This window comes from Jaculus jaculus, chromosome 11 (genome assembly GCF_020740685.1).
Source record: "Jaculus jaculus isolate mJacJac1 chromosome 11, mJacJac1.mat.Y.cur, whole genome shotgun sequence".
Lineage (NCBI taxonomy): Eukaryota > Metazoa > Chordata > Mammalia > Rodentia > Dipodidae > Jaculus > Jaculus jaculus.
Genome location: NC_059112.1, coordinates 14,980,940 through 15,005,879, shown reverse-complemented (window position 1 = coordinate 15,005,879; position 24,940 = coordinate 14,980,940). Strand labels below are relative to the sequence as shown.

Below are 24,940 nucleotides of genomic sequence, written 5' to 3'. Positions count from 1 at the left end.
TGTAATCAAGGAGAATTGTTTATCTTTAACAAATGAAAATAAGCAAAAAAAAAAAAAAAAAAAGATACACAGTGAAAGGCTCAAGCCCATTGAGTAAAGACGAGACATTCTCTTCTTACAAGACAATATGCTATTATAACTTTAAAGAAAATGCCTTCTAGGGAGGTTTTGAAGCTTATTTACTCTATTTTCAACTATCAAAAATACAAATGTACTCTATGTTAAAATTCAAAGTAAATTAAAGAAAATTATGTTACAAAGCATATAGCTCACAATGCTTTAAAAGGTTACTAGTTTTGCTGGGCATGGTAGCACATGTCTTCGATCCCAGCACTTGGGAGGCAGAGTCTCGCCATGACTTCAAGGCCACCCTGAGACTATATAGTGAATTCCAGGTCAGCCTACCTTGAAAAACAAAAAAACAAAAACCAAAAAAAAAAAAAAAAAAAAAAAAAAAAAAAAATTCTGTTTTTAGCTTTAGTAGTCTCAGAGTGGCCTCAAACTCATGGTAATCCTCCTACCTCTGCCTCCCAAATGCTGGGATTACAGGCATGCACCACCATGCCCACTTGCAAACTTTTTGTTTTCCCCCACAAAACCCTTTTAAATCTCCCCCTCTCTCCAAATTAGAAAGACTTTAACATGTATGATGAAAACATAAGACATGAGACATTCCAGTATGTCCTTCTTATCAACTTTCTTCTCATTTAAAGATTACCATATCTGATAAAGTAAAATGAAAATCTGTATCATTCAGTTCACTTGACAAAGTGAGTTACAGACAAAAAGATTAAAAAGTAGCCTTATAGTCAAGGCTAGAAATGAGACCTGGCTATATGATAATGAAGGAAGTGAAGAGTGTCACTAGAAAAATCGCTACCTGATAATTTGCAACTATTTAAACTCTTTTTAATTACTATTTACATATATACACATACAATAGATAGAGAAAATTCTACAGTTACATTATACCAGGCACTTCACAAAGAATCTGCCTTAACTCTTTTCCTTTTGATCTAATACGTTTTCCTACTTAAAGCATTCAAGCTCACAGGAAATTTAAAAAAATATATAAGTTTCTCAAGTATCCCAATCTTATCAAAGGAGAACAATTATTCAAATCAATCATGAAAGCAGTAAATTAAAGTTATAAAATCACTGCCTATGTCTATGTAAAGTTAAATATGTTTTAAAGGATCAAATACAGGACCATCAGCATCTCCTCTCCTGCTTACGTAATTTTAAGATAATGGTACAAAGCCATATTCTAGAAAGACTTTGAAGGACCCTCAAAGGCCACTGAGGCAGTCAGGCAGTCCAAGTCTACAAAGGCTGAAGGCTTCTTAAGCTCCAACGGCTTGGCTGAAAGGTTTTCTTCCATACTTGGAAACTTGATTAGCATTATATAAAAAAGCCATATCTGACTTGCTGCGTAACCAAAGTTGCAGTTATTCTTATACAGCATCTAAAATTTCACACTCCATCAACACACATTCAGGCTATTTTATCTTGGCAATTAATTTATTATTTTTCAGAACACAGTGAAGCCTTGTTTTCAAGTCATTCATAACTTTATAAATCAGGCTTGCACATGAAACCCATGCATCTGTGAACCGTAAAAAACCCTTGCACTCAGGAGATTAAGCTCCTGACACCTTTACTGATTAATAATCATGGAAAGAATAAGATCAGAAGCAAAATAAATGATCATTTAATAGAGAACCTCACAAAACAGCCCTTGAACTTACATATTCCATCATGTTGTTCGTTTCACATTTCCTTTTGCTCAGCCTCCAGTGCAGGCACAGCTGGGCAAGGAGGAGAGAAAGAAGAAGAATGAGCCCTATTTTCTACAGCACACACACTAACCCATTTGTCCACCTTTCATATTTTTAGCTCAACAAAAGCATCTGTTTCCATACTGTGCAATTCAGACCCCAACAGTACGAAGCTGCACCCTGTGGTACTCACCTTGTGGTATAACCTATTGTTTTCCCATTCTAATAACTTCTCAATCGATCTTCGTGTCTGGAAGACAAATGAGGAAAAGGTTTACTCTTGACTGGTTTTAGAATTTTATTTTGCAGCTGCTTTTTGTGTGTGAAAGGGGAGACGTGAACAGTGGCTGGGGATGGTCTGTATCACTGTCAATGCTCTAGCACAAAATAGGAATCGCAACGAGAGAACTGTTTTAAATCAACAGATGACTTTGTTTTTGAGCATATGTATCTTTTAAACTTGTTTCAAACTGATTTAAATTACTGAAATCTAAATAGCAATTACTTACCAAATTCAAAATTACAACCCTACTTGTTTAAAAATATTTTGCATATTTAAACAGAAATTAAAGTTCCATAATAAATATTTTAAAACAAAAATAGCTGGGCATGGTGGAGTATGCCTTTAATCCCAGCACTCAGGAGACAGAGGTAGGAGAATTGCCAAGAATTTGAGGTCACCCTGAGACTACAAAGTGAATTCCAGGTCAGCCTGAGCTAGAATGAAAACCCTACCTTGAAAAGAAAATAATAATAATTTCATTGGTAGTTAACAAAATGTAAATGATCTTTACATTTTGAATCAAAAACCAAAAGCACTAATTCAAAGTTAATTAAAAAAGTCATAAAAATTAAATGTTCTTAAAAATAATGTTTTCATTTTTAAAGTCAATTTATTGATTTACTGATTATCACATATTTACAGAGACATAATTTTCATTAAGCTAACATAAAAGTAGAGTCTGATAACTAAAATCAAAGGCTTACCTAAACCAATATTATTATTTCAGGAAGCAACTAAGTAACTGACTTTACTTGCCTGCTGCAATAGACTCTAAGCCTGAAATACGGCCTGCTTGGGGCTATGAATGCACAAGATAATTCACGGTGCCAGGTGCTAGGATGAGACTAACAGAGCTGCAGGTGCAGAAGTGACAGTACTGCCATCAGCATCAACTGCTACTTAGCGCAGCTGCAGCCTTCTTGAGAGAAGGAAAGCCATCTCTGGCTATGACTGCACCACTATGACTAAGTACTAATGACCACACAGGATCTGCGCATCAACCAAGAAAGAGCCAAGTGAAAAACTTAGGGACAAGCGGGTTGAAGTTTAACGTCACGTGGCAGAGCACCTGGTATGTATTTAGAGGTAGGTGCTGTAACCTAGTTCCAATATTGCCTCTGAGCATAATGAACATGCTAAGGACACACCACAGTCACAGAGGTGCCAATTCTAATTCACACTTACCGACATGTTATCAGTAGTGCCTTACATTTCCAAACGTATGTCATGAAAATCAGAAAATTGGTTACTTCTCTGGGTAATATGTCAAAGGCTAATTTATTACATTGCTTTTTTTTAAAGCAGTCTTTTTGGCAAGAATATTAAAGGGGAAAAAAAGTGCCCTAGTTAACAATGATCAGCAGACCTCACTTGTTTCTTTGTAGAGATAGCCTTTTAGAGGCAGCTCTCCTTTTAAATGAAAATAGGGCAGCAGTTATGGTCACACTTTTTGTTAATTTAGTTGCCAGTCAGTCCCAAATCAAAAGAAAATAAGGCTGCAGAGTGTAATTAACATTCAGTTCAGTCGTTTTGTCCCTTGTCTAGCCCCCAAGCTTTGTTAAAATTGCCATCTGAATGCTGAAGGCTGTAGGGAAATCGATTTGATTCTAATCGCACCATGAAAAGAACATGATCTAACTGCTTTCAGCCCTCCGTAAATCTGTACTAGGTCTTTAGCACAATGCAACTTCCAATTTAAAAAGCACTGAATGTCTCGTCAATGACTTTGTGAAGAAAAAAGAACACGGAGCAGACATAAAAATTCCAATAGTTGTTTAAGCATTAAAGTTCATTTGCATCACAGCGAACCTGAAAAGGGCTGACCTCTCAAACCGCCTCTCAGGTCTATGAAGTTGTAGCCTTGACAAGCTCACATTGACAGAGCTCATTGACTCTGAAAGGCTACTCTATCAATGGTGAAAAATGGCAATAGGTTCTACTCTAAGCAGGCATCTGCCTGCCCACCCGCTGCTAAACCAATGGTAAAACTGATTCAAAACCTGAATCTACCTTGTAATCTTCCTTTCGAGGACCTTTTAATAATAGATTAAGATTACAATGCAATTTGAGGTTTTACTGATGGTTTAGGAGGGGATGGGTAGGAAGAAAAGAAATAGGTTAGGGAGAATAAGCTTTCCAAGTCTGTTTGAGGTTAAAAATCATATGAAAGTCAGACCCACATGCTTAATACTACATTGTGCAAATATTTATAACTCAAAGACAAAAATGTTGCTACCACATCATCAATTCATCAAAATTTAAGCTGCTATATTACAGCAAGAATGGATCTCATTATGAGACATGCAGGCACGTGCTACCAACTTAAAAACACTTTAAATCAACTACCAATATTTGAATAAATGATAATTACAAAGTATTAACTTAAAATTCCAAATGACTAATCTAGGAATTCTGAATTTCTTCTTTGCCTCTAATCAGGAGTTTAATGATAGGGTTCGGTGTCATAATTGTACCTTACAAGTAAGAATTATAAAGCAAAGCTACTCTGCTCGGTTATACTCTGAAGAAGCAACTAACTACCGTGTGTCCACACGCTGAAGTGTGGAGCACAAGCTGTGGGTCTGCACCGTGTGCGCTTGCAAGCAAGGCACTTTCTGCTTGACAGGTGAAAAAAAGGCACTTGCACGTGCAGCTCAATTAATCACGGCACTTGACATCTCAATGACTCACGGAGAAGGAGCAGGTGAGCACACACAAAACCAGGAAGAGGAACCCTTGCCTGCAGTAGAACATCTCTAGCGCACCAACGTGACAAGTACATCGGTTCTAGCAGTGACTTTAAAAGTAAAGAAACTGTGCCACAAATTATTTGCTAGTAAAAACAAAAGCTCAAATTAAATGGGGTTAAAAAAAAAAAGCTTTAACCACTATGAAAGTTTAATATTCTGCAATTATTTTTAGTTCACAAAATCAAAATATATTTTGAAGATAAAATACAATACTAATTTGGCAGATGGTGAGAAAATACGAGACTATAGCACTTAAAACAGCAATTCCAAAGCTTCTCAACTTCATTGGGAAGAAAGCTGCAGTTGTTCATAAACAAAGCGGAAGAAGCTGTTGTCCATGCTGTCCACGGGGTTGCACAGAGCTATTTCTAATGAAATACAAAATTCAGCACAGCTGAACTCTAAAATCATTAACTACAAAAGCAAACCTAATCATATAAAATCCCAGTTTGCACTTTTAAATGACTATAATGACTTCTAAATTCAAAGAAAGTTAACGCAAATTAATATGCATAAGAAAGAGTAAGTATAGAATCTGTCAACATGAAAGGCCAACAAAATATTATCCTTGTAGGTCAGCTTCTAAAAATGCCATATTAGCTTTCTTATAAGAATTTAGTGCTTGAGAGAAATACCAGATTGATAGTCATGGGAACTAAAAATCTCTACTTAGCTGAAAGAACAGGGGAAAGGGCAGTGCAGGCCTCAGTACAAATTCCCTACAGTGAGCCTTAATCCTTTTCAGAACTCACACCCTGGGGTGAGAGGACAGGTTAGTGGCTCTTTTCCAAAGAATCCTCAGTCCTTCTGCCTAAGATGAACAAGAAATCTAATTTTGTCATGGATTCTTCTGCTAAAAGGACCAAGACCACCAACTTACAACATGTAAAGGAAAACAATTTTTTTTTTTTTTTTTGGTGAAACTTTTACACCATGCCACTAACCTGGTTTGGGAGAGGAAGAGGAAGAGGAAGAGGACAGCTCCAGCATCTACAACCCCACCAAGCTCCCTCATCGCAGCCCAATTTAAATCACATCATTGTTTGTTTTTTTAAGACAGAAATAACTGTACATTTCTACATTCAATACCTTCACAGTTATATTTTTCTCAGTTCTAATGTAGTCACTCAGCTATAACACAATAAAAATAACAAATGTACAAACATCATTTTGACTACCATACTAATATTAAATAGATTTAAGCTGAGCAAAAGGACAGACATTTGGATTGTACTTTTATTGACTTTGGTCCCATGGAAACTTTTGGTAGAACTGTGGAAATAAATCTAAGCCTAAAAATTCCAAAGTAAATAAATAAAGATTAGGATAATTCACAAAATGGCTAAGAAGATGATTAACCAACAATTAATAGATCTATATACTCTTATAACTTCCAAAGAAAAACCTAAAGTAAATTTAAAACAGTAAAACACATAAAAAACACCTAGAAAAATAAAATACTTAAACAGAAATTAAGATTTCCTAAAAATTAAACTTTTGTAAGGCATTTTTTGTAACTTTTCCCTAAATGCCATAATTTTTTAAAGAATAAGCCATTATTCCCCACAGACAAGTTATGAGCAATATATAATATATTGAATATACTGAATATATAAAGTCTTTCAGGACACCAAAGAGCCAGCTAGATACATAATTATGAATTCATTACAACTATTACTTAATATACATTACCTGTAATCTATTCACAATCAACTGAGAAAATGTTTTTTCAAATTTTTACAATTACAAAAGTTAGCTACTTAAGCCAACAATCATAATTTATTTGAATTGGACTTATTCATGGCATCAGTGTCAAAAGCAAATTTCAAATGTTAAATTTCTTCTTTACATTTAAATAAAAGTGGTATGTCTACATACAGCTGTGCCAACCGAAATTGGGACAATAAAGAAAACAAGTATGTTTATTTAGTTACTGGATAAAAAACATAAATAATTTAGAATTATTTATTTATTTTAGCTTAGAAGAAATTTAAGGAAAATTACTTGATTCATTTTTGTGTGTTCTGAATTAAATATTGAACCTTAGATTTCAGTGCTGTGCTAAAATTAAAAAGGTTATCTCAATATTAACAAACATAACAAACCTGTATTTCCAACAAGATAAACAAGAATATAAACTGACTTCTGACAAAATTTAAACAAATTTCCTTCCTGTATGTAAAAGCTCCTTTTAAGATTTGTATATGAACAATAACTTAAAGGGGAAAGTGGGGGGAGGGAGGCCATTACCATAGGATATTGTTTACAACAGAAAAAACTAAAAAAAATTTTTAAAACCAGCAACACTAAAATATTCCCTGCAGTATCATTAGAACACTGTTGACAAGTTAAGACTGTAATGTAAGCCAGGCACAGTGGCTCAAATCTTCAGTCCTAACAACAGAGTGGCTAAGGAAGGAGGATCCTGTGAGTTGAGGCCAGCCTAGGCTACAGTGACACCCTACCTTGGAAAAACAAAATACAAAACAAAAAAGTAAGGTTGTTAGGTGGAGATAAACTAAGCATTGCTAGTATTTTGCTTATAAAACTATCTTTGGGGGCTGGAGAGATGGTTTAGCAGTTAAGCGCTTGCCTGTGAAGCCTAAGAACCCTGGTTCGAGGCTCAGTTCCCCAGGTCCCACGTTAGCCAGATGCACAAGGGGGCACACACGTCTGGAGTTCGTTTGCAGAGGCTGGAAGCCCTGGCGCGCCCATTCTCTCTCTCTCCCTCTATCTGTCTTTCTCTCTGTGTCTGTCGCTCTCAAATAAATAAATAAATAAATAAATAATTTTTTTAAAAAAACTATCTTTGGGCTGGGTGTGGTGGTGCACACCTGTAATCCCAGCACTTGGGAGGCAGAAGTAGGAGGATTGCCATGAGTTCGAGGCCACCCTGAGACTCCATAGTGACTTCCAGGTCACCCTGGGCTAGAGTGAGACCCTACCTCGCAAAACCAAAACACACACAAAAAAAAAAAAACACCCTATCTTTGGGTTGGAGAGATGGTTCAGTGGTTAAGGCACTTGCCTGTAAAGCCTAAAACCCCAAGTTCAATTCCCCAGGACCTAAGTAAAGCCACGTGCCCAAGATGGCACATACATCTGGAGTTTGTTTGCAGTGACTAGAGGCCCTGGTGCGCCCAATTTCCCTCCCTCCCTCCCTCCCTCCCTCCCTCCCTCCCTCTCTCTCCCTCTGTCTCGTTCTATCTCTCATTCACAAAAACATAAAATATCTTTTTTAAAAAATCAATGCAGTATTCAGTACTCTTAAATAATGTATGGAGGGCTGGAGAGATGGCTTAGCGGTTAAGTGCTTGCCTATGAAGCCTAAGGACCCTGGTTAGAGGCTCAATTTCCCAGGACTCACATTTGCCAGATGCACGGGGGAGGGGGGGCACACACATGTGGAGTTCATTAGCAGTGGCTGGAGGCCCTTGCATGCCCATTCTCTCTCTCTTTATCTATCTGCCCCTGTCTGTCTGTTGCTCTCCACTAAATAAATAAAAATGAACAAAAAAATTTTTTTTAAGTAATGTATGGAGAGGAGCAGGTAAGAACATTTTGGCATGGCTAAATGAAATTTCATCAAGTTAGCAAATGCTTTCTAACTTTTCAAGATTACACTGATTACATTATGAATGATGAAAGCTAAAAGTTCTCCAGAAAAAATTAAAAAAGCACATCTTTGAGCACATCTTTAATCCCAGCACTCGGAGGAGGCAGAAGTAGGAGTATAGCCAGAGTTTGAAGCCCCGCTGAGACTATTTAGTGAATTCTAGGTAAACCTGGGCGAGAGCAAGACCCTACCCTGATAAACCAAAAGAAAAGAAAGAAACCTTTTAATTTTGGTCTTTTTATCCATCTCATACAAACCAACTACCTGTAGTAGAGCTAGGTACACACGTGTACACACACACACACACACACACACACACACACACACGTTACTGGAATGCTTGTTGGGTTTTGGTTTTTTTTTAGTATAGTCTCAGGGTGGCCTCAAACTCACAGTGATCCTCCTACCTCTGCCTACCAAGGGCTGGGATGAAAGGGGTGCGGCACCGCGCCTGCCACCATGCCTGGCTTGTTTGTGTTTTTGGTAACAAGGTTTGTTTCTCCTTTGAGATTATAATGAACATGGTCACAACCACAAGTCAAATCAGAAGTAGCTCTGATGACTGGACCAGACATCCATCATCACTGAAAATGGCTGGCCTTGGAGCTGGAGAGATGGCTCAGTGGTTATGTTGCTTGCCTGCAAAGCCTTTAGGCCCACGTTCAATTCCCTAGTACCCACATAAAGCCAGCTTCACAAAATGGAGCATACAAATGGAGTTCTTTTGTAGTGAAAAGGGCCGAGCATGGCCATTCATATTCATTTATTCATTCTCTCATATAATACTAAATAAAGTATTTTTAAAATTCTGAGCCAGGTATGGTAGCACACATGTTTAATCCCAACACTTGGGAGGCAGAGGTAGGAAGATCAAGGCCACCCTGAGACTATATAGTGAATTACAGGTCAGCCTCAGCTAGAGTGAGACCCTGCCTCAAAAAATCACCACAACCACCAACAAAAACAGAAAACAAACAAACAAATAAACAAACAAAAGATTTAGGGGGCTGGAGAGATGGCTCAGCAGTTAAAAGCGTTTACTTGCAAAGTCTGACGGCCCAGGTTACATTCCCCAGTGACCACATAAAGCCAGATACCCCCAAAGTGATGCATGCATCTGGAATGTGTTTGCAGTGGCAAGAAGTCCTCTCATGATAATTCTCTCACTTTCCCTCCCTCTCCCCCCTCCACATATATGTGTATGCAAATAAGTAAGAAAATGTTTAGTTAAGAAGAAACCCTTGATTCAATCCTCAGCACCATATAAACCAAGAATGGTGGTTCACACCTGTAATCCTAGCACTCAGGACGTAGAGGCAGGAAGATCAGGAGTACAAGGTCACTTCTCATTACACAGCAAATTCAAGGCCAGATTGAGACATGTGAGACCCTGTCAGACAGTTGGACAGCAAGCAAGCAGACAGAGAGGAGAGGAGGACATATTAGCCTAACATCTTCCTATATTATCAATGCTACTCAATGAAAAGGTATTTTAATTTTAAATATTTTCTATTAAAACATACAAACCAGGTGGAGTGTCACTTGTAATCCCAGCACTCAGGAGACTGAGGCAAGATGATTGCTGTGGGTCTGAGGCCAGCCTGGGCTACAGTGAGGCCCTTTCAATAAATAAATAAATAAATAAATAGAATATAAAATTCAAATGAAGCCAGGCATGGTAGTGCCCACCTTTAATTCCAGCACTCGGGAGGCAGAGGTAGGAGGATCACCATGAGTTCAAGGCCACCCTGAGACTACATAGTGAATTTCAGGTCAGCCTGGACCCAGAGTGAGACCCTACCTCACCAAAAAAAAAAAAAAAAAAGAAAGAAAGAAAGAAAGAAATTTAAATGAACATCTTTCCAAGTATAGCCAAGAATCTTTACCTGCTGTTATTAACTAGTGGTACTTTATGAAAAATGGCAAAAGTACCTACCTACAAACTTAAATTACCTCTGCAGTAAGCTAACCATTTCTCTAAACAGACTGTATAGTCGGTGTGGAAAGCATTAACATAAATATTTCTATCTTCAGCATCTATTATCATACTTACATGTTTATGACAAAGAGATGTTCAAAATTTGTTTTTATCCAAGGTTTAACACTAGATACTAGACTCACTTCCTAGCCTAAAACAACAACAAAAATATAGAGAGAAGATATAACATGAAACCATTTTCAAGAAAATGAACAAGAGAAGAAGACACAAGTAAGCAAGACAGGCGATAGCTTATTAACACAAGAGAGCTGCCAGGTCACAGTGAAGAGCAGGGAAACCAGGTCTTTAAGCCCAGGTATCCCCGGAGTCAGAGGTGGGGAGACCAGGGTTCCAGTGGAACACAAAGAATGAAGTCCACAGATTTGCAAATGGTCCCTTCAGCATACTGGAATGAGAACTAAACAGTGCATGTGTGCTGGTTTGAATGTAAAATGTCCCTATTGCCTCAGTGCTTGTGATTAAGCCTCCTACAGATTAACTCCCAGTTAATGGAACCTTGGCGCCTTGCTGGAGGGAGTGTGTCCCTGGGGGCAGATTTATTATTAGTCTTACCCTCGGGCTACTAGCTCACTTAGGCTGCCCCCAGTCTATTGCTGATATAAGCCATCACCCTGATGCAACTTCCCCTTGAATCTGTAAACCTAAAATAAGCCCTTTTCTCCCATAAGCTGCTACAGGTGTCTTGGCCTAGCAACAAGAATGCAACTGCTACAGTATGTGAGTTAAGAAAACCTACCAGAGGTCAGGTAAAGAACTAAGCAGACAAAAGTTGAAGTGACAAGTGCTCATAAAGGCCTAGCAAAATGTCTCTTTATACCAGCCAAAGTGAAGACTTACAGGCTACTGGGCAGAGTGACAGTCATGCCTCACTAGAAGGAGATAACTAACCTGAACACCGCTCTGACTCGTTGTGAAACAAAGCACAACTTACCCCATGCCCCCGCCCTGCTCCTATGTATATCCACAAAAGAACTGAACATGATAAACACATGCATGCTACCCTCATACAGTGCCAGTCTTCTTGTGGGTGCCAACAGTTTAAATATTCATTAATGAATGGATAGCATATGCAATGTGTCAAATGAAATATTTAGCCATAAAAACATGTTACAATGTGGATGGATCTCTAAGACACTATGCAAGGTAAAAGAAAGCAAATGGAAAGGTTATACATTGTATAATTCCGTGTATATGAAATATCTAGAAGAGACAAATTCAGAGAAAGAAAACAGACTGGTAGCTATCGGGAGCTGCAGATAGGAGGTCAATGGTGAGGAAGAGATAAAGAATTTTACTTTGGAGTGATAGAATGTTAACAGAGGATATGTTAAATATTACTGAATAACTATGTTAATTTTACCAATGTGAATCATTTTTAAAAGGCAGAGAATACAGAAATTATTAAGAGCAGAAGACAAAGTAGTAAATGAAATAGTTAACCCAATGTATCAATGATCATAAGACCTATAAATGCTCCAAGTCCTACTTGAAAGGCAGAGATAGGGCTGGGGGACACCTCAGGGAGTAAGTGCTCATTTCACAAGCACATGGACTTGACTTTGACCCTAGTATGCCCTTAAAATGTCACGCATGGCAGCAACACCTAGAACCCCAGCACTGGGGAGGAGAGACAGGAGGACCCCTAGAGCTCACTGGCTAGCTAGTCTAATGGGTGGGCTCTCCATCCATGAGACCATCTCAAAGAGGTCAATGGTGTTCCTGAGGAAAACACTGAAGGCTGTCCTCTGCTCTCTACATGCACTGCCCCAACACGCAGACACACACTATATGCACAAACACACATACGAAACACAAAAACACACATACAAAAACAAAACATTGGGGAGACACAGAGTGAATGAAAAGACCCAGACTGAATTAAAAAAAAAAGTCTAATCTTGGGCTGAAGAGATGATACAGTGGCTAAGACAGTTGCCTGCAAAGCCTAAGGACCCAGGTTCAGTTCCCCAGTACCCACATAAGGCAAGAGGCACATGCGTCTTGAGTTCATCTGCAGTGGCTAGAGGCTCTGGTGTACCCATTCTCATTCCCATCATTCATTCATTATCTTTCTCTCTCTCAAATAAAAAAAAGAAAAACTTAAAAAAAAAAAAAAGACCTAATTTTGCCAGGCACAGTGGTGTACGTCTTATGCCTTTAATCCCAGGCCTCAGAAGGCAGAGGTAGGAGGATTACCATGAGTTTGGGACAGCATGAGACTAATTCCAGGTCAGCCTGTGAAAGAGGGAGACCCTACCTCAAAAGTCCAAACTAAATAGGTAGATATAAATCCAGCTGGGCATGGTGGTGCACGCCTTTAATCCCAGCACTCATCAGGAGGCAGAGGTAGAAGGATCACTATGAGTTCAAAGCCACCCTGAGATTACATAGTGAATTCCAGGTCAGTGTAGGCTAGAGTGAGACCCTGCCTCAAAAAAATTAAATAAATAATAAAATATAAAAAAGAATTTTAAAAAGACCTAATATTTAGGGCTAGAGAGATGGCTTAGTGGTTAAAGATGTTTTATTGTTTTTTGGGTTTTTTTGCAGTGGCAAGAGAAACAAGCAAGCCCATATACATACATGCACACACTCAAATGCACAAATTCTTTAAAATACCCAATCATCTATAAAGCATGAATTTAAATAAAAAGCAAAAATAAGCTGAAAGAATGGAAAAAGAAACACCAAGGAAATGTTAATTACAAAGCTGGAATGCCCACACTAATATTAAACAAATTTAGAAAGAACCAAAGGTAGATTTCATAATAATATATAGGTTAATTCATGACATAGATACAAAAATCCTCATAGAGTATGAAAGAGAGAATGTCACAATATATGAAGCATGAACTGTGAAGACAAACGTGCCATTATATAGTTAGAGATTTGCTGTTAAATCAAAAGACAAAATTAAAAAGTAAAATGAGCCAGGTGTGGTAGCACACACCACCATCTCAGCGCTCAGGAGGAAGACATAGGAGGATCACTGAGCGTTCGAGGCCACCCTGAGACTGAACAGTGAATTCCAAGTCAGCCTGGGCTAGAGCGAGACCCTATCTCAAAAACAACAACAACAAAAAAAATTAGTATGAGCTAAATACCAAGGAGACATGGTGGCACATGCCTTTCATCCCAACAGTTGGGAGGGTGAGGTAGGAGGATCGCTGTGAGTTCAAGGCTATCCTAAGACTCCATAGTGAATTCCAGGTCAGCTTGACTAGAGACGGAGAGACCCACACCTCAAAAACAAAAAAAAAAAAACAAAAAAAAAAAGGAAGGGAGGGAGGGAGGACGAACCAAGTCTGTGTGCTACTACTAAAGCAGCACTCATCAGGAAGAGATTTATAGCATCAAATACTTATCCCAAAAAAGACCTCAAGCCTTTCTCTCTTCTTAGTTTTTCAGAGGCAGGGTCTCATTCTAGCCCAGGCTGACCTGAAGTTCACTCTATAGTCTCAGAGTGGCCTCAAACTCACAGCAATCCTCCTAACCTGTCGGGATTAAAGGGGTGCGCCATCATGCCTGGCTTTTACTTCTCCCTTTAGAAAGTGGAAAAAGAGCAAACTGAAACCAGAATAAGACAGAAAATAATAAAAGCAAGCAAAACCAATGAAACACAAACCACAAAATTTAAAAAACACTCAAACCAAAAGTTAGTATTTGGGGAGGAGGGAATCAATGGAATTGATAAACTTCTAACTAGATTGTCAAAAGAAAGGAGCAGGGAAGGAGGCAGACAGACTGACATTTAAAGAAATGAACCATTTCAGGAATACAAACAATGAGATGACTAAACATTTTTAAATGGAGTTAAAAGGACAATTAGTAAATATTATGAAGGGTGTGCCTGTAATTCGTTATCTTAGATAAAACAGACAAATTTCATGAAAACATAAAATTCAATAACGAGAGGCTGGGAGATGGCTCAGCATTTCAGCAGTTAAAGACGCTTGCTTACAAAGTCTGCTGACCTGAGTTCAGTTCCCCAGTACTCACGTAAAGCCAAACAGGCATTCATCTGCAATGGTAAGGGACCCTGGCACACCAATACACACACCCACATGTGTAAACAGATAATTTTTATTTAAGTTCAATGATAAAATAGTGCCCTGAAAAGTCTCATAAGAAGATGGTCTGGAGGTTAAGGGCACTTCCTTACAAAGGTGCTGGATAGGCATCAATGGCTCAATTTCCTAGCCACACCCAAAACGTGGAGGAAGTGTGTGATAGTTCATCTGCAGTGTTGCAGTGGCAAGTGTACACACACACACACATCCCCCAGTAAAAAATTTAAAGTCTCACGTTAAAGAAGTTGTTTAAAAGGCTGGAGAGGACTGGAAAGATGGCTCAGCAGTTCAGGCGCTTGCCTGCAAAGCCCAAGGACCAGGTTCAACTGCCCAGAACCCACGTAAGCCAAAGGTACAAGGTGGCCCGTGCATCTGGAGTTCATTTGCAATGGCTAGAAGCTCAGGAGGCAGAGGTAGGAGGATCATCACAGTGAGTATGAAGCCAGCCTAGGACTACAGAATGAGTTCCAGTTCAACCTGGGCTACAGTGAAAACCTACCTCATAAAAAAAGGGGGGTGGCTAGAGATATGGCTTAGCAGTTAAGGCATTTGCCTACAAAGCCAAAGGACCTTGGTTCAATTCCCCAAGCCCCATGTAAGCCAGATGCACAAGGTGGCAATGTGCCTGGAATTGGTTTGCAGTGGCTTCGTGGCCCTGGTGTGCCATTCTCTCTTTCTTCCTCTGTTTGCCTCTTTCCCTCCTTCACTCTCTCAAATAAATAAAAAAAAATTAAAAGTTAAAACAACAACAACAACAGTCAAGAGAGATTGCTCAGAGGTTAAGCCGCTTGCCTGCAAAGCCTAACAACCTGGGTTCAATTCCCCAGTACCCACATAAAGTCAGATGCACAAAGTGGCACATGTATCTGGAGTTTGTTTGCAGCAGCTGGAGGCCCTGGAGTGCCCATTCTATCTCTGCTTGCAAATAAATAAAATTACTTTAAAAAAAAAATATATATATATATATAAAGAAAAAAGCAAGTAAATAAACTCTAGTTAGGTAGATAGCACTCTGGATAGAAGGCCATGGAAGAAGATCCAGGTGGATTCTTTCTGTTAGGGACAGTAAGGGAGCGAGATGGAGGGAAGGAAGAAGAAATCAGAAAGAAAAGGAAAAGCAGGTGGTGTAATTTGTTTTGATGACATAATGATGTGAGTGCCGTGTGTGTAGGTGTGAAGTTTGCTTTGTTTCTTCCTCTGCTGTTTAAAGAGAGTCTCTTCCCAGAACACCTACTCTTTCCTGCCCATGGTACTGCCCACTGATTCTTAAGTCTTTGGTAGTGATTAGTAGCTCTCCCGGAGAACTGTGCACAAAGAACTGTGCTCTGAGTACTGACCTATGGAGAGACAATCTTGTGGACACAACTCTCTCACAGGCACTATCTTGAGAAGGGAGAGACAGATCTTACAGTGTTGGCCCACAGATCTACATATAGAAGATGTAGGTTTGTAACAAACCAACCAACCAATAAAAAGAAAAATCAGAGGCTAGAGAGATGGCTCAGCTGTTAAAGGTACTTGCTTATAAAGCCTGAAGACCCAGGTTCAATTCCCCACTTATAAGCCAGATGCACAAAATAGTGCATGCATCTGGAGTTAATTTGCAGTGGCAAAAGGCCTTGGTGCGCCCATACTCTCTCTCTCTCTCATAAATAATGAATATTTAAAAATTAAAACAGAAACAAAAATCAGGGTTGGACAGGTGGCTCAATGTTTAAAGGTGCTTGCTTGCAAAGTCTGATGGCCCAAGTTTAATTCCCCAGTACCCATGTGGAGCCAGCAGCACATGCATCATTTAGAATTCATTTACAGTGACAAGAGGGCCTGGTATGCCCATATTCATTCTCTCTCTCCCTCATATAAATAAACAAAATATTAAAAGCAATAAAAATTAATGAAAGTAAAATCATAAGAGAAAATAAGAATTGAACAACGAGCCCCATTCTTCTTACTAAACATTCTACAGGAAGCACACAGTTGCAAAAAAAGAAACAAAAAGCTGGGCGTGGTGGTGCACGCCTTTAATCCCAGCACTTGGGAGGCAGAGGTAGGAGTACCGCCATGAGTTCAAGGCCACCCTGAGACTACAGACTTAATTCCAGGTCAGCCTGGACCAGAGTGAGACCCTACCTCGAAAAACCAAAAAAAAAGAAGAAAGAAAGAAACAAACAAACAAAAGTTATACAGAATGGAAACTAAGAAATGAAATGGTGGTAATTCTTAGGCCTCACAGTTATCCATGTAGAAAACCCCTAATAATTTACAAAGAAAGACTTCTGGAATTTTATGAGTTTGACAAAGATACTACCGTATCAATAAACAAAAACGACATTTTATAGTTAGCAATGAACAATTACAAATTCTTCATCTGTTTGTTTTGAGGGTAGGGTCTCACGCTAGTCTAGGCTGCTCTGGAACTCACTCTAGTCCCAGGCTGGCCTCGATCTCACAGTGAACATTCCTACCTCTGCCTCCCAAGTGCTAGGATTAAAGCATGTACCATTATGCCTGGCAAAAATTGCTTTTTGTTTTTGCTTTGCTGACCTGGAATTCAGTATCTCAAGGTGGCGCTGAAAGAACTCACAGTGATCCTCCTACCTCTGCCTCCCAAGTGCTGGGATTTAAAGGTATGCGCCACTACACCTGGCTAGAAATTCATTTTTATTATTTTTATTTATTTATTTGAGAGTGACAGAGAGAGGAAGAGAGAGAATGGGTGCGCCAGGGCTTCTAGCCACTGCAAATGATCTCCAGACGCGTGTGCCCCCTTGTGCATCTGGCTAACGTGGGTCCTGGTGAACAGAGCCTGGAACCGGGGTCCTTATGCTTCACAGGCAAGCACTTAACTGCTAAGCCATCTCTCCAGCTCTAGAAATTCATTTTTTTAAAAAGCTAACAAGCAGGCGTGGTGACGCATACCTTTAATCCCAGCACTCAGAAGGCAGAGGTAGGAGACTCTGAGACTACATAGTGAATTCCAGGTCAGCCTGGACTAGAGTGAGACTACCTTGAAAAACCAAAACAAAAAAGCTAACAAACTTCACTACCTAGAAAAGAGATATATGAATGCTATCTTACTTTATCTTACAATTCCTAATAACACTTTTGTTTTGCTTTCCGAGGTAGGGTCTCACCTGGAATTCACAAGGTGTCTCAGGGTGGCCTCAAACTCACGGTGAGCCTCCTACCTCTGACCCTCTCCCCCCGAGTGCTCCTAATAACTGTTTATTGACAATTTTCACACGTGTATATGTAACATATTTTGATTATACTCCTCTCTCGTTACCTTCTCTTGTCTCTCTTCCACCGAATCCCTTCTTCTTTCCAACTAGTTTCTCTTTTCCTTAAAATAATTCTATTTCAGGGCTAAAGACATAGCTTACAGATAAAGGTACTTGCCTGCAAAGTCTGGTGGTCTGAGTTTGATTCCTCAGCATCCACATAAAGACAGATGCACAGAGTAGACTATCATCTGGAGTTCACTGCAAAGGCAGGAGGCCCTGATGTACCCATTCATAGGCCCCCTCCATAAGTCAATCTAGGGCTGGGGAAGTAAGTGGCTTAGCAGTTAAGGCGTTTGCCTGAGAAGCCTAAGGACCTAGGTTCAATTCCCCAGGACCCACATAAACCAGATGCAGGGGGGCATGCATCTGGAGTTCATTTGCAGTGGCTGGAGGCCCTGGCACTCCCATTCTCTCTATCTGCCTCTCTCTCTCTCTCTCTCTCTCTAATAAAAAAAAAAAATTAAATCTATTCAAGTCATAGATGAATATTACCATTTTACAGCTGAATCCAATGGGGTTTAAAGAGGCTGGGATGCGTCTGTGGTCATGGAGGCAAGCAGTGGAGCTAACCCCGCACCTTCGAACACTGCACAGCGTCACCATCAACGTCCACACAGACCAGGCCGTACTATTTACTTTGCTTATAAGGATATCCATTTTCAACAGCACATGGATATACAGTAATTTAATCAGTTTTTTATCAGACCAGTTCATTTCTGTACAATACTCAGAATAGTGCAGTTCATTCAACAGAAACACTTAAAACTAAGGAAAATAAGGAGTTAGTTTGACAGCTCTAAACTTAAAGATGTAATTCCACTTACTCTTTTACTGAGGCAAATAACTGGCCACATGCTACAGCCTAATGTGCAGCAGCAACAAAGGCAGCCACAAAGTAGCCAACGGACATTAACAGGAAGGTTCTTCTTCAGACAACTGTTGACCCTGTTGACGCTGGCTTTAAATTCTTCAGGAGCTACCTATGGAAAATGCAAAACAACATTGACATTAAGTGTCAATATGCATGTTTCATGAGTAATTTTCAATTTCTAGGAAAAGCTCTGAGACACATAAATAGTAGATTAAGAATTGAGACACTCACTTTTCCAGTTAATGAGGAAGGGAATTCTGATTCAAACTTGTTGCTTAGTCCAAATCTATTTTGAAACATAAGAAAAATATGTTAGATGTCATTGTTGCCAAAAAAAAAAAAATTAGACCATTTGCTGGGTGTGGTTGCTCACACCTTTAATCTCAGCACTCAGGAGGCAGAGGTAGGAGGATCACTGTGAGTTCGAGGACACCCTGAGACTACATAGTGAATTCCAGGTCAGCCTAGGCTAGAGCGAGACCTTACCTCAAAATAACCAAAAAAAAAAAAGAAAAGAAAACCAAACATAAAATAAAAAAGGTGAAGCAAACAGAATATAGACTTTTTTTTTTTTTTTTTTTTTTGGGGTAGAGTCTCGTGGAGATGAAAGGCGTGAACCACCACTCCCAGCCACAGGATATAGATTCTTATACTGAGGAAGCCTAAAACAGAATGAAACTCAAAGACAAAATCATCATCATAAACTATGAATTCTAAGAAACAATTAGTTTAGTAGGGTGTGGTGGCACATGCCTTTAATCCCAGCACTTGGGAGGCAGAGGTAGGAGGATCACCATGAGTTCAAGGCCACCCTGAGAGTACAGTGAATTCCAAGTCAGCCTGGGCTATAGCGAGACCCTACCTTGAAAACAAAAACAATTATTTTAGTAGCTGAATTAAGCTGATATGAGATACTGTTAAAAAATTATTAATGCATAAGCAAAATAACATATTTTAATTGTAGCTACCTCAATACTTTAATAAACTTCAAGGGTTACTGTTTCAATAGCTCAGGTAGCCAAAGATAAGTCAGTGTAAACCACCTGAAGCTGTTACCCTGTATTGTCATCCAACTCCCTTTCCCATTCTTGATAGATCTTCCCATTGAAACTCTTTGATTAAATATTCTTTTTCTCCCTCTTCTTTTTGCATGTGTGGTGCATGCAAGTATATGTGCATGAGAGGTCGAGGTCAACTTCAGGTGTCTCCTTCTATTGCTCTCTACCTTATTTATTAAGGCAGGGTCTCTTGCTGAACAGATTTGGCTAGACAGCCAGTGAGCCTCTGTCTCTACCTACCCAGTGGGATTGCAGGCAGGACACCAAGCCAGCAAATTAAACACACACACACACACACACACACAAAATTTTTTTTTTAATTTAGCTATTTATGTATTTATAAGAGACAGAGACAGTGAGAACAGGTGTGCCAGGGCCTCTAGCCATTGCAAATGAACTCCAGCTGCATGCACACCATGTGCATCTGGCTTATGTGGGACCTGGAGAATCAAACCAGGTTCCTTTGGCTTCACAGGTAAGCGCCTTAACTGCTAAGCCATCTCTCCAGCCCCACAAAATTTTTTAAAAGAGAAGAAAAACTGTATTTACCATTCCTTCCTTTCATTTTGGATTTAATTATGTCTTTGGAACTTCACCCAAAGTTAAACATTTGTTCCTAATTACATCTCCAGCTCCATCTGCAATCTACTGTGCCTCTCCCTCTTTTTTTTTTTTTAAATTTTGTAATCTTTAAAAATTTTATTTTAACCAGGTATGGTGGCACACACCTCTAATCCCAGCACTCAGGAGGCAGAGGTGGAAGGATCACAGTGAGTTTGAGGACACCCTGAGACTACATAGTGAATTCCAGGTCAACCTGAGCTAGAGTAAGACCCTACCTCAAAAAAACAGAAAAAAAGAAAGAAACAAATTCTGTTTAATATTTATCTGTAAACATTGTGAAATAAAGACTTCAGTCAGAACAACACAATTTTACCAAAATTTGGCAGAGTTAAGCAAAGGACACACCTCTTGGCAAAACTCAACAAGCCAGGTAGTCATAGTTATAAATTTATTCCCTGGGCTGGAGAGATGGCTTAGCGGTTAAACGCTTGCCTGTGAAGCCTAAGGACCCCAGTCCGAGGCTCGGTTCCCCAGGACCCATGTTAGCCAGATGCACAAGGGGGCGCATGCATCTGCAGTTCATTTGCAATGGCTGGAAGCCCTGGCGTGCCCATTCTCTCTCCCTCTCTCCCTCCCTCCCTCCCTCCCTCTCTCTCTCTCTCTCTGTCACTCTCAAATAAATAAATAAGAATGAACAAAATAAAAATAAATAAATAAATAAATAAATTTATTCCCTTAACAAATGATCATCTAAACACCCAGAGGAAATGATTTACAGAAGGAACAACTGTGATTTAGTTCATCTAAGTATAAAAGGGTCACATTTGACCTTTGCATGACCTTGAGGTCTCCTTGGATGTTCTATGATTGTACAGATATTAGGCTTAGAGTAGTTCTGTTTCTCTGGACAAAAGCCTAAGGATTCTCAGGCTGAAAAACCTATATGTGGCCAGTAGGGTATATATGTGAGCACGAGGAGAAACCATGCTGGGAGATTTCTCACGTATACATGTTTAGACTGGTTCTCCCTCTTTTCTTATAAATAGCCTAAAAACTTACTCAGGGCTGGAGGGATGGCTTAGCGGTTAAGCGCTTGCCTGTGAAGCCTAAGGACCCGGTTAGAGGCTCGGTTCCCCAGGACCCACGTTAGCAGATGCACAAGGGGGCGCACGCGTCTGGAGTTCGTTTGCAGTGGCTGGAGGCCCTGGCGTGCCCATTCTCTCTCTCTCTCTCTCTCTCTGCCTCTTTCTCTCTTTGTCTGTCGTTCTCAAATCAATAAATAAAAATAAACAAAAAAAAAATAAAAAAAAAAACTTACTCAAATCTATGACCTGGATGTTGTATCGGTATTGTTCTCACTCAATGTAGAAAGGCATTAATCTCTTTTCCTTCCTTAATCAATGTCTTCAAGGAGTTGTTCGCAATCATTCGTTACCTCAGCTCCAGCTCATCATTTACACGAGGACAGCGGGCTGTTCTTGTGAAAGCCCGGCCTGCCCCAGCAGAGCAGTTGGAACCGCCCTTTCCTGCAAGTCTCTCGCACCGTGTGCTCTCTCCTCCCCACAGCCCAGCATCGGCTTCCTTGGCATAAGCCAGGGCAACTACTTCCTTGTTGTCTTTCACCTTTGGCAGAGCCTTTCCTTTTAAAATCTAGGCTACACAAAGCAACACTATCAGGTGAATTTATAACAAGACCATTTTCCTTTATAAATGGATTACAAAACCACATGCTTGATAATTAACTGTAAAATATCATTTCTAATGGGTTTGTATTTGACATAAATTACTTAGTGTTGACCTTAGTTCTGGCTTTTTTCTTAAGTTTGGCAAGAGGCAAAGGTTATTAGAGTAAAATAGGTGCATGTTTAGGTTTAAGCTGACATTGTAAATTACCTCTAAACATGGCAAAATCAGTAATATACTTGGGGCTAGAGACACAGCTCAGTGGTTAACAGTGCTTGCTTGCAAAAAGCCTGCTGCCCCAGTTTCAACTCCCCAGTTCCAACACAAAACCAGATGCCCACAGTGGTACAGACCCTTGAAGTTCATCTGCACTATTGCCAAGAGGTCCTGGTGTGCTCATTCGCCCACTCCCCATCTCAAATAACCAAATAAATAAAAGTATTTTTAAAATGACATACTTTTTTCTAAGATAAAGTGTAACTGGCCAGAGATGGTAGGGGAACGGCAAAATTTCCTCCCATAGAATGATAATATGAAGGGCATGAGTGAAGTGCAAGGATTCTGAACAGGGTAGAAATCCAAACTCTAAATTTTAGGAAAGTGCCTCAAGTGCTGAGCCACCTCTCCAGCCTTCCCTTTAAATTCCAATGATCTAGCATACTACTCCTCCAATGTAGCACCTAACAATTTAAATGTACATATGAGTCAAGGTGATCAGCATCTTAATGCAGTTATATACAAGACAAACAAATGAAATTTTACATAGGTTTTATGTTGGTGAAAATGTCTTACAATGAAAAACATTGTGTATACTCAGTAGAACTGTAAGTCGCACCCCTCATTCTAAAAGTAAAAAACACAGATGTACTACTAAACCAGGCTGACAAGATGGCGCAGTGGAGAAGCACTTACCGCACACCTCTGACAGCCCCATTTCAGACCTCCAGGCCCCACATAAAAGCTGCAAGCTGCAGCAAGCTTACGGAATCCCAGTGGTGAGAAGGGCGGTTTAAACAAAGGAGTTTCCCAACAGTTTCACAGCAGCTAGCCTGGCAAACAGTGAATAAGAGACCCTGTTTCAAATGAGGTGGACGGTGAAGACTAACCTCAACGTTGTCTGCTGACCTATGCTCCTAGACCATGGGGCGCGCGCGCGCGCACACACACACACACACACACACACACACAAAGTAAATGAATATATATTAAAACTAAACAAGTTGTCTGCATAAGCAAATAGGGATTCACTAGCTGGAGGGATGGCTTAGCAGTTAAGGCATTTGCCTGCAAAGCCAAAGGACCCAGGTTTGATTCCCCAGGACCACGTTAGTCAGATGCACAAGAGGTGAATGTGTATAGAGTTCGTCTGCAGTGGCTAAAGGCCCCACACTCTCTCTCTCCCCCTCCTCCTTGCTGTCATATAAATAAAGAAAATAAAATGTTTTAAAATAGGGATTCACTAATTAACTGGCCAACGTATTTTGAGGTTTTCCATAATTCAAGTCCAAAAAGTCCCAGACTTTTGAATTTCAGTTTCAAACTCCTCTGTACTCTTCCTAGCTGCTAAGAGTAATATCTTTTAGAATGCATAACTGCAATGTTATGCTGAATTAAGACACGATTTAGTTAGACATGGTGGCGTGCGCCTTTAATCCCAGCACTTGGGAGGCAGAGGTAAGAGGATCACTTCAAGTTTGAGGCCAGCCTGGAACTACAGAGTAAATTCAGATCAGCCTGGGCTAGGAAAAAAGCAACAAAAACAAAGACATGTTTTATACACATGGTGAATTTTGTGTTTTAAATGCTGAATTAAAGAATCTGACTGCTTCAAACTTATTTTATTTTACACTTAGCCAAAAATAAGTGTTCCATGTTTATTTTCCTAGCTTCTGGGTTACAGTGCTATTTTTAAGAATGAAAGTTTTAAGGCAATAGAAACATTTTGCAATTACATTCTAACATACCAATCTGAAAGGATACTACAGCTCAGAGCCATGTGCATTAGACAGTCACCCATGACTGAACGGCTAGCAGCTCCCACTCTGGGTAGTGAGCCCACAAATGGGCATTTGTTTCAATCCCTGGGCTTGAGAGCAGCACAGGGGATGGCAGGATACAACTCAAGGCAACCTTTACTAATTCTATCAGCTTTTCTCTCGTGAGGTACCAAATATGAGTCTAAAACTGGTACCACAGGTAAAGAAGAAATCCACAGAAAGGGTGTAACTGAAGTCAAGATGCAGTAAAACTGTGACTACTGCAAGTCAAGAATAACCAGAGGCCAGTAGCAAGCAAAAGCTAGAGGAAGGTGTGCCAGCTCACACCAGAGAAGCGGGGAGAAGGCAGGTGGCCCCGCGACAGCACGAGACCGGGGAGCAGAGCACAACAGCAACGGGTTCTCTTACAGCACAATTCCACAGCTCTCACCCAGTTGGGTGGCTTTATTCTTTTAAATCTGACACAGCCTAGTAATTCACAGGTATTTAGTTAGTTAGTTATATGCAAGCAGAGAGAGATAAAAGCTTATTTTGTCTTCCACTCTATGCACCTAGATGGCTTAGTGATTAAGGCACTTGCCTGCAAAGCCTAAGGACCCAGGTTCGATTCCTGAGTATGCACCTAAGCTAGGTGTACAAGGTGGCACATGCATAATGGAGTTCGTTTGCAGTGCCTTGAGGCCCTGGTGTGCTCATTTGCTCGCTCACTCTCTCCCTCCCTCCCTTTCAAATAAATAAATGTTTCTTAATTTTCAATGAACAAATGTTGAAAAGGGCTGGAGAGAGATGGCTTAGCAGTTAAGGTGCTTGCCTGTGAAGCCTAAGGAACCAGGTTCAATTCCCCAGTACCCACATAAGTCAGATGTTTATTTGCAGTGGCTGGAGGCCTTGGCATACTCATCCTCTCTTTCCCTCTCTCAAATAAATAAATAAAAATATTTTAAAAATTCAAAAACATGCTAAAAACAAAATGCCAATTTTAACGAT

The 24,940-nt window shown here is 39.9% G+C and overlaps 1 protein-coding gene across 1 annotated transcript in view; it reads right to left on the bottom strand.

Moving 5' to 3' along the window:
* Window positions 1–24,940, bottom strand: part of Chic2 (cysteine rich hydrophobic domain 2) — a 46,342-nt gene that overhangs the window by 2,812 nt on the left and 18,590 nt on the right. Inside the window, exons 2-5 of the mRNA XM_004658704.2 lie at window positions 18,883–18,937; window positions 18,605–18,760; window positions 1,972–2,028; window positions 1,749–1,808 (exon numbers count right to left, since the gene is read on the bottom strand). Of these exons, the coding sequence (XP_004658761.2) occupies window positions 1,749–1,808; window positions 1,972–2,028; window positions 18,605–18,760; window positions 18,883–18,937 (328 nt within the window). The remainder of the gene's footprint in view (window positions 1–1,748; window positions 1,809–1,971; window positions 2,029–18,604; window positions 18,761–18,882; window positions 18,938–24,940) is intronic.